This window comes from Botryllus schlosseri, chromosome 2 (assembly GCF_051294905.1).
Source record: "Botryllus schlosseri isolate E-star chromosome 2, Bs_hap1, whole genome shotgun sequence".
In the NCBI taxonomy this organism is placed as follows: Eukaryota; Metazoa; Chordata; class Ascidiacea; order Stolidobranchia; family Styelidae; genus Botryllus; species Botryllus schlosseri.
Window position 1 is genome coordinate 12,437,385 of NC_137237.1, and position 10,770 is coordinate 12,448,154.

The following is a 10,770-nucleotide window of genomic DNA, read 5'->3' on the forward strand; positions in this document are numbered from 1 at the left end:
ATTTTCAGTACGAATCATCAACGGGTCCTGTTTAACCATCATAAACAATAAGTAATGTCACGTAATAGGTAATCTTCCACTGAGTCGTAACTTTTGAAAGTGATGTAATAGTGAGGTTTGATGAGTAGTTTCTGGCTTCTGGAGTAGCTTTAGAGCGAATTTTAAGTTCTTAAATTGAAAAAAAATTGTAGTTAAATATTGTCGAATACTTCGAAATCCAAAATGCCGTCGCGGGCCGCACAAAATGGTCTCGCGAGCCGCGTGTTTGAGACCTCTGATATAAAGCAATATGCCCGTAGCCAGCAACTTGAGTGTACGCACATGAATAAGCTGTTTTTGCATGTCATCAGTACATATCTGGTGTATGAATGATCTTACAGATATGGGTACGTAGTCGTAGGGTATACGGCATAACCGTTTCAGATAAATTTACGGAACAATGAGGCGGTCAAACGCATGAACTGCAGGCATAGTGAGGGTCTTTCATATCTATCATTTTCCTATTATGACGTCACAGAACGAATGAAATTATTCTCACTTGCATATTTGAAATTCTCAGGTTTCTGGTTTTCTAAATCACTGTTAGTTTAGCGTCGCATGTAATGTCGCCGGTGGGTGCTGTCCAATAACTTATTCTTAATCGCAACTATTAATCGTCCGTTAACCAATGACGGCCATATGGGAGAGGCATGGGAAAGACGTCTAAGGGACAGAGGCTATAGAATTCGAAACACTCTGGGCGAAGGTGCCTACTCGAAAGTGAAACTCGCCTATTCGTCTCGTCTGTCAACAGATGTGGCGATAAAATGCATAAACAAGCAGGTAGCCCCGAGGGATTTTGTGGAAAAGTTTTTACCAAGAGAGCTTCAGGCGTTACCCCTCTTGAGTCATCCGAACATAGTTAAAATTTATGAAATTTTGGAGGCGACCGATGGGTATGTTTATATCGTCATGGAAAATGCTCGGAACGGTGACATGCTGAGGTACGTGCAAAGAAAAGGAGCCCTACCAGAAGAAGAGATAAGGAATTATTTTTGGCAGCTGGTGCAAGCGATTAAATATTGTCACACGAACAATATTTGTCACAGGTAAAAATATGAATTTTCTAGTTAATTTTGTAGTCGAGAATTGTGTGAAACTGGATGAAACGCGAGGCAATGCATGTTGGTACACCGTAGTATTTTCTGGTATAGCAATAGATTTCCAATCAGTGTGTTGAGTGACCAATCCGTTCGTTAGATTTGTATTAATAATACTGTGGGTTTAGCAGCATAGAACTTCGCGCTGGCAGATATATATATATGGCATTTTACGGCAGGTCTAATCTTATCATCATCGCGAATGTATCCTTGATTTGCACTGGCCATTGTCATCCCAGGCAGAGTTTATTTATTCGCGCTCATTCAGGCGTGATTGGCCGTGAGAATTGATATATATCTGACTGCCGCTAGTGTAGGGTTGCCATACGTCCGGAATTTCCCGGACATGTCCGGAATTTCACTGTTCAAACTAGCGTCCGGGAGGAATTTCTAAAATATGGCAAATGTCCGGAATTTTGAAGACTTGACGGAGGCTCATAGTTTTTTTCATAAATCAGCATAAAAATAATATTTTTTGGGAATATTTATGATAATGCATGATATTTTTCTTCGCGCTGCGCGCGATTTACTATCACATTTATTGGTTATAATATGGAGACTACCACCCTCGTAAAACTGCAATAAAACATAAATAAAAACAACCTTCATTTACTGGAATAAGCCTAATTGTAATCGCAATTATAGGAGAACGGTATGTCCGAAGAGATCGTTAAGGCCTTTTTCAAGCTTTATTCATAGATAGTGGTTCCAAACGGGTATGGGGGTCGTTTGCCTTTATTCTGGCGTTTGCGAATATGTTGAACGTAATTAGCTTCCAAAATAGCCCGTGAGTAAGTCTGGGCAAAGGTGCTGACTTCTTTTAGTAATCAGCTTGTCAAATTTTGATCTGGGCCACGGAACATTTTCAAATTGGAGATGAAGTCGCGACCATAAAAGGTTAGAAACCACTCGATGTGGGGTGTTTATAAAGCTCCGTGGTGCGCACCGGCATAAGGCTGATGAACAATCTTATCGGTAGGACATGAACATGACTTAACGATGTGCAATTACGCTTCCTGTATTTTCGAACTCATCATCCTCCACCAGCTCTACCGCTAACTCTGATCATGTCAGCGGAGAGTAGTATCCATATAGTAATACATGGAACAACCAATATTATTGACAGAATTCATTCAAATAATTTAACGACCAGATGCATATAGAAACCAGATTCATATAGCAAGCACCCCCCCCCCAGAAGTTGCATCGATCATGGGCTCAAAATCATTGTTTATTTGGGCGGGAAGGGGCTGAAAACATGTGCTTTCGGTCCCAGTTACAGAACACACAGTGACACAGCCACATACTCCTGAACCGGATCGTGCCACCTCTGGTCTATGAGCAAAGCTATGCTAGTGTGACGTCATAACTCATTTTGAAATCCACTAGTGGGCGCTAAAGAGTGTCCGTAATTTGGGTTGCAGAAATATGGTAACCCTACGCTAGTGCTGCTACGAACGCGTAATGACAGAAACAAAGCATGCAGTAAAGGTCTATAGGAGAGTCTCACTAATAACATAACCGAAGAATATTGCTTTACTTGCACAATGATGGCATTAAAGTCGCGATATAAACAATTCATAATAAGTAAATTAGATTTGAAGACAATATCGTAGACTCTGTGATATAGAGAAATGCACTAATGCACACTATACAAAATAAATATTTCATAAAATATGGGGACATTGCAAACTTGGACAAACATAGTGGGTAGGCCCATAGGCGCCGACTTTTATTTTTTTACGAGGTGGCGAAGTCTTGTGACGTCATAATATCGATGATGTCATCGTCGTACGAAAACGCACTTTACTGCATGCCGCTGGTGTACGTGCAGAGTTAAACCATTCGCGTGACGTTTTAATATCGGCCCTGCACTCATTAATATCACACCATGCAATCGAGTTATTTAATGAGATCTTAAAACGGTGCGATCATTTGCAGTGTAACTGCGGCCTGCGCTACCAGTCCGTCCGACGGAATCTGCAGTTGCATCAATGTTATTCACGCGCAATGCCCCGCGTGAGTAACGAAATACACTACGCACTGGCCTTACAAGTAACACACAACTCTTGAATGCTTCAAGCAGACAATCATGATGATTACAAACGCGAAATCGCGCATCCAATCAGCAATTGTCAATTGCGGTTCTTGCTTCGCGTTGACCAACTCGCATCGCGGCAATTGGTTGATGATTAAAACATTGGCGCATTTCCCGATTTACGTTTGCGAAGCATTTCGGGAGTACATCGGTCAATTCGTAAATTCTAATCTGCATGTCGACGGCCGCCGACGCATACTAATTGAATTACATGTTGACGGCCGCACAAATTTCCTTCTAAGGGCTCGGGTTGGCCACCCCTGGGCTAGAATTAATTCCAATTCCGGACGCATGCCACGATCTTACCAATAGAAAACCACTGTCTATCTAATGCCTAATAGTTTGATATTCGATAGTGTTGTTCTCGATACGAGTACATCCAGCATTCAAGTTAATCGCAGTTTGTAGAAGGTTCCCTGTTCAAACGATTCGAATCGGTTTTGAATGTGACACCATATTTGAGTAAGTTTCGTCGCGACAATTGTTTTCTCATAATATCGGTGTTTTCTGATTTTATCGGTGTTTAAGATGTATTGCTACATTTCCCGATTAATGTAACTGGCAAAGCCTTGTTAGAGAAACAAATCTGCGCACAAATGAATTACAATTTCCAATTTGAAGGCACACACCAACACATCCTCCAATTTCGCGCTCCGATTACCTATCACGGAGCTATAGCTAGGTCATGAATGGTTTTGTAAACGAATACGGGCGCACATAATTTAGATTCAAGAAAAGCAGAACGTATATTTGGGCGCCTGGTCGGGAGAGGACTGAGGAGATCTAGGATGGTGCTTCTCAGCACACGCTAGGCGCGTAGCCAGTCGAAAAATTACGGGGATTTGGATTTTTTTCAAATTTACCAATATAGCATCAATTGAATTCGGGTCAAGTACAATTGTACATGTGTAAATGGCGATCATATATTCTCTTCATATCGACGATTTTAGGCGTATGATAGGCTTACCAAAGAGTCCGGGAGTGCTGTCAATTAGTGAGTCCCTGATCTCCGGCGAACAATTAAATAAATTAGCGCGCGCATTACGCAGTCTCGGCTACAGTTTTCGCAAATCGAAATGTCCGAACTCGATGGCACCGATTTCAAACCTTTGTCGTATTTCGGAACTGAAGACATGATACACATCTTCTGATCGTTACGTTCAAGTATTAGCGGGAATCAATTTCGCAGGTTAAAGTCTGTTTGCAGCGATTCGATGTTATTCAGTTTCGCGATGTCGCTTTTTAATCAATATGACATAAAACAATCACTAATTAGCGTAAACTCGACCGCATTGTCTCCAAACCAGCGAGAGATAGGAGCCAAAGCATGTTACGCTCGAGACGCAATAGTTAGGTCATAGGCAAGCTAATGATATCTTTCACTCCAGGCCTATTGCAGATGCTATATTGTGTAGGCTAGCGATGATATCGTGCACGCCAGGCCGAAGCCGCCAATGTAGATGAGATTGCGCAGTTAAACGAAGATATCGTGTGAACTGGGCCTATTGCATATGCGATTGTTGAAGCCTGCGCAACCACGCTTGATCGAGACGCGATAAATCGGGCTAGCGACATTGCCACGCGCACGGGAATGAACAGGCCGTGTTATTTTTGGCATTTCAGGAGCCAGATGCCAAAACTGCCAAAAATAAAAATTTGAAAATGCCAAAAATAAGCAATTTTTGGCATATGCCAAAAATAACACGGCTTGCCAAATAGTGTATTTCGTTCATGGTGTTGTGTTAACAGGACCGCGTTACAAGCGAGAAGAGCGTTTGTGAAAGACGGGTTTCTTAATCTGGGTCCAGCCCACTCATTAGGGGTGAATGCATGGTGTCCTAAATGGTGTGGGCACAGCGAGATTAAACGGCTGGCTGCATTTGGTTTGCGTCATACTTTCCATTTGTCCAAAGGCAATTTTACGACCATTTTTGACCGGCTTGTCGAGCGCTAAATTTGATAAAACGAGTATCAATGAGAAGCTGCCGCAGTACTAATTATTAAAATATAAATTATATTCTGCTCATGGAACTGGAACCCCCAAAATCAACCACGATTTTTGCATTGTGATCGAGTTGAACATTGTGACGCAACAAACTGTCTGGCTATTGATGAGCTGCATATTCTCGTTTTGCCAGACAGTCTTGTTACGTCAATGTTCTTTAACAAGCTAATTTTCCCAGGACTCTTCCATGCGAGTTGGTAATATTAAAGCCACCTGAAGTGACAAAAGTCCTCTCAAAATATATCGGTAGGCTGAAGGAGAAATGATAGTCGGGCTACTAAATAAAATGTGTTGAGAGACAAACACAGGAAACTCCTGGAAAAGGATCGGGAAGAAAATTCTTTCCGCGATGAGATCGATGGCACTGGCGAAGTGGTCTCTTTTCATGATGCATGGAAGCCGGTTCGGCCCTCCAAAGATTTTGAAGCTATGAAAACCTTTTGTGGATGACTGGCAACATTCTTTCCCTCGGCGACTACTGTTGAAGCCGATATTTCCCAGATTCGCTGGGCGAGAAATGAATTTAGGAGAAACTTAGCTGACCTGAGTCTGGAAGCACTGTTACAGTGCAAACGATTTAAGTCTATTCAACAGCTGTAACAATCAGCTGTTGAGCGTGTTTGTTTGGCTTTTCTTTTTTTTTGCTTATTGGCACCGATTCCGATGGATATGCCTACTGCACATTTTGTGGTTTCGTTTGATATTATTAACCTATGAAATCGTTAGGTTTTTTCTTCTTCCTATTGTTTGTTGGCACTGATTATACGTGAATGCTGCACAAGTGCACATGTTGTGGTGTCTTTTGACAAACTAGCCCAAATAAAGCGTTTTTGTGACTAATTCGAGGCTGAAACTATCTATTTAGAGGACGATGCCAAAACTGCCAAAAATAAAAATCGAAAAATGCCAAAAATAAGTTATTTTTGGCAGTTTTGGCATATGCCAAAAATAACACGGCCTGGGAATGAATGACCTGATTTCGCGACCATGTCAGCGCGATATCATCACAGATTCTTCTCGCTAATTGACAACACGTTTCTCGCAAATCCGCTGCGCGGAACACTGATTACACCATTATTGAATTGCAACTGAATATTAGAGTTAACGATCATTTCAAAATGACGGGGTTTCGCGTTTCAAATAGGGATGTTCGACCCCCGAAACCCGGCACACACGCGTATCGAAATCGAAGACGTCTCTAACGAGGTCGCATCGATTCGTCTGATTACTAATTACTGGTCACAAATCACTTGGGCGTCTGAGCATTTTGTACGAGGTGGCCGCCACCTCGTAAATTTGGTCACGAGGTGGCTGCGCCACCTCGTAACCACGTAAGTCGGCGCCTATGGGTAGGCCTACCACCACAGTCAAATCTGAAATTCGGTACATGCATAGATGAGCTAATTTCAAACCACAGTAAACATGATTCGAGTCGCAGTGTTGCGGTGTCTAGAAATTATGAAATTTCATAATAAACTGAACTGAGGAAATTTGAACTCCGGGGTCAAAAGTCACGTCATTTTGAAAATTGACAATTTTCTACTCGTTTCGACTCTGCGGCATTCAGGTTTTATCAATGTAATATTCAAAAAGGTGTAAACAGATGTTGGATTACAGTTGAGATTTGGCACTTGACATGCGGGGTAGGTTTAAAGGTTAAATTGAGGGGAAATTTGAGGAACGGTCTGAAATCGGTCAAACCTTACGCAATTTAGACTGTGGATTGTTCAAAACCCCAATATTCAAACAAGTCGGGGATTGTATGGAAGCCGGCTTCCAGCTGTTTCATTTTGGATTTGAGACTTTAAAGTGGTGGAATTGCAGTTCACTGCATTTGTATATTGAAATGCGTAAGTTCGGCATATTCTCTACCGATGGTTCCCATACTTTTTTGACTCATCACCATCTCATCAAGCTCAACTTGTCTTTATCACCCTACCTGAATACTATAGGGCAGGGCTCACCAACTTTTTTGACACCAATAGCTAGTTCTTGGGTGATGAATGATGATTAATGCGAAGAGCTACCGGTTACTTCCGCCATTTACCCGCGATTGGTTGAACTTCTCCACTTTGACATTCGGAACACTATCGTTAGGGTTTTCGCTTCTTTACAAGAAAAGATAATGTCAAAGGGGAGATATTCAACCAAGCTCATCTCTGATTTGAGACTGTGGTGGTACCCACTTTGGTGGTCCAAGTTTGGAATGGCCCGAGAGTCAATTTTTTATGGTATTGGGCCAATCAGACCTTGTGTTAGGTGAACCACTAATGACCCGTTAATTATGTGATTATTTGATCTTGACATGGCGAGACAAGTGTATATGGTTTAAAAAAGACTTTATCAAAACTGGATAATTAATGACAACAAACGAATTATAGCTACAAATTTCTGTCACTATGAGCGCTAAAGGGCCGACTGGTGATAATGCTAAGCTTGTTGGCGATTCTTCTCAGTTTTAAATATTTAAACTGTTGAATCAGATACAAATTGCGTTTGCCGGATGAAAGTTTTTAGTTTTGTCGACAAGCAATTATCAGAAACTCTAATTATATTGCTGGAATGCGACTTGCCATTGATTTAGAACAGGGCCGGCCAACCCGTGGCCCGCGAGAAGGTTTTGAGTGGCCCGCGAGGTAATTTCCGAAATTAATAATATTACCAAAAATGGATTGCTCAGATTGTGAACTTGCAAGGCCAACCAAACATGTGATTAGCCTGGCCGCAACACTTGAGATCTGAAGACTAAAATATCAGTTTCGACGCATTGGCAGATCCATGAGCCAGTCACATTTTGGTAGATCTTCGTACAGTACAATAAAGCAGAATAATTTGCGATAGATTTATGAAAAGCACAAATTTTCTATACGCTTCGCGCAACATGTTTTCACTCGATTTCTTACTTTTAAGATTGTTACCCCTATGTGAAAATGAAAGAACGCCTAATGTATCAGATTGAGTCTAACTATATTCGCGATTACGAGACAAAGTGTCGTTCAACATATGCTATCTTCGTTTGCGCTCGGAGAAAGACCGTCGACCATGAAACCTAGCCACAGAATGATTGACGCATGTTGGTCGAAGCTTTCGATATCGATATGTCCAGGCGCCGAATAGTCAAGTCCTTGCAAACTGAGCCTAGCGATATACAGCAGGACCGAAATATAGTCAAGTGACAATATTATTGACCTACGACCTTCGAAAAATTTTCGCTCTTCGCGCGGCTAGTGGCCCGCGCAATAGTCCGTCAATCAAATGTGGCCCTTTGGCTGAAAGAGTTGGCCACCCCTGGTTTAGAATATTCGTCCGGCCTGCTGTGAAATGCATGGGTATCGACATCAAGATGAAGTAAACCTATTTAAGCTGAACCCAAATCTCCGTTATATTCACCAGAGATCTAAAGTGCGAAAACCTATTACTTGATAACGACGATCGACTTCTTCTCACCGATTTCGGCTTCTCAAAATCTATGATTTTCAACTCGGGAAATATCGTTCCCAGTACTACATTCTGCGGGTCCGCTGCTTATGCAGCCCCCGAAATCATTAAAGGTTAGTTCGACGAGTTTGATGTAGCGAGTAGAGTTATGCTAAATCCCCGCCAGGCTATATCACTACATGTACTCAAGAGTCGATAAAAGTAGTTGCTACTCAGGTCCAAGTAGAAGTGGTGTCACTATTTCCTGCTCAAGTACGAGTAGAAGATCCAATTCTCAAGTTATGCCGAAAATTAATTCGAGAAAAAAGTACTCACTTTTGTACACTTTTGGATTTTGTCAAGTCGGAAGTAGTTCATGAAAGTTTTGCACCCTTTTACGAGTTTTAATTTCCATGATAACTGAGCGAAAGAGCCACTGATCATGGTATCGGAATTTATTTTCTGAAATAGTGCCTAATTGCATTGTCATACTGCGTTTGATGCGTCGTTCAGTTTTGAAAGTTCCCACCTGCTATGAATATGCGACGTCTCAACCAAATATATTTTTAGAAACTACGTACTTGAATAGTTTCATGCACTTTCTACTCCCATTTGAAGTGGTTTGGAAACATATATGGAATCCTCACTTTTACTTGTAACTGAGTAGAAATTCTCGATATTACTTCTACTTCTACTTGGGTAGAAAAGTAGATTTTGACCAACCCTATAGATATCCGCGCATTTCTTTCAATCTTCAGGCCAGCCGTACGATCCCAGAATGCATGACATTTGGAGCATGGGAGTGATACTGTATATTATGGCATGTGGACATATGCCGTTCGACGATTCGAACGTAAGAAAGATGCTGAGAGTGCAACTGAGAAACAGGATCCGCTTCCCGCCACGGGTAACCGACGTCATATCTGACGACTTGAAGGTAAGATCAGTCGATTGGTGAAATCGACGGATTTTTAACCCCATCAAATTATTCCGGTGAACTGAGCAGCACTTGATCAAGAGAATGATACAGCCGGACACTACCAAACGCGCCACAATGGAGGAAGTACTTGGACATCCGTTTTTCGGCTCGCTAAACGGTTCCAGGTATACGCCCCTCTGGTGCCTATTTCTTTCCGTCTCTGAATCAATGCGTTGGATATTCAGAACCCCGTCTGCCGGAAACGTGGCTCAGCATATCTTGGATTTCTTCGCGGGGAGACCAAGCAGTTCCGGGACCAGTCGACGTCGGAATGAGTAGTTATAGAGAATAACACTGTTAAATGCGTGTTAATATATATAGCATATGGCCAGATGGGCTTTCTTCATTCACCTATTGCAAGACTGATTCCTGTGAGCCGGGCGCACATGCACACCGCAGGCTTGGACATAGCGCCGGTATGAAAATTGGGGAGGAATTTTCTGTATCCACCACGTTAAGTCACATATCCATTTTGTCATGCGAACGCTGATAGTGTCGCAATGCAGAGTCGAAATTCTGAAAGCTTAGGCCTTAGATGTCCTCAACATTCCATACTATAGGTAAGGAGAAGGCTATCCTACAATTTCCTAATAGCTCGTCCCATAACACAACATATTCGCGGTTTCAACAAGGCGCACCGGTATACTATAATCCACTGACACCTATTTGCGGCATGTTTCATATTACCAAGTGAAAATTTAGTAGCAAGGATACGAAGTGCGCAGTCCTTACCTGCACTAAATGAAATAAACGCAATTAGGTTGAAGACGTGTTACATTTCATTATAAATACATTACATACCCAAACCACAGGAATAGCAGCTACAGGATTATGCGAACAAATTTGAATACTGATAACTAGTTTACTAAAACGAAATGTGGTAAAAATTTAAAATAATAATACAAATCAAGGAACATAAGATGCTTTTGCAATAATATTCAGAGAAAAGATTTACTGCATTGTGTAGTGCTGACAATGAGCCTTGGATCTGCGTGCGTGCCCAATTGGTTCAATCTGCATTTTACTTCGCGTGTTTCGGTGTTCAACTGTTAGCACAAATTTTGAACAAAATTTATAAAACAGATACGCAGTTCGCAAAGCGACTCATATTCTCATCAGTGGTGATGATAAA

General features: G+C 41.7%; 1 protein-coding gene across 1 annotated transcript; it reads left to right on the top strand.

The window, feature by feature from the left end:
• Window positions 1-557: 557 nt before the first annotated feature.
• On the top strand, window positions 558-9,988 carry LOC145433618 (testis-specific serine/threonine-protein kinase 1-like). Its single transcript, XM_080310767.1, has 5 exons — window positions 558-1,088; window positions 8,636-8,793; window positions 9,418-9,596; window positions 9,666-9,763; window positions 9,824-9,988. The coding sequence occupies exons 1-5, from the start codon at window positions 679-681 to the stop codon at window positions 9,915-9,917; spliced, it is 939 nt and encodes a 312-aa protein (XP_080166893.1). The 5' UTR covers window positions 558-678; the 3' UTR covers window positions 9,918-9,988.
• Window positions 9,989-10,770: the final 782 nt, after the last annotated feature.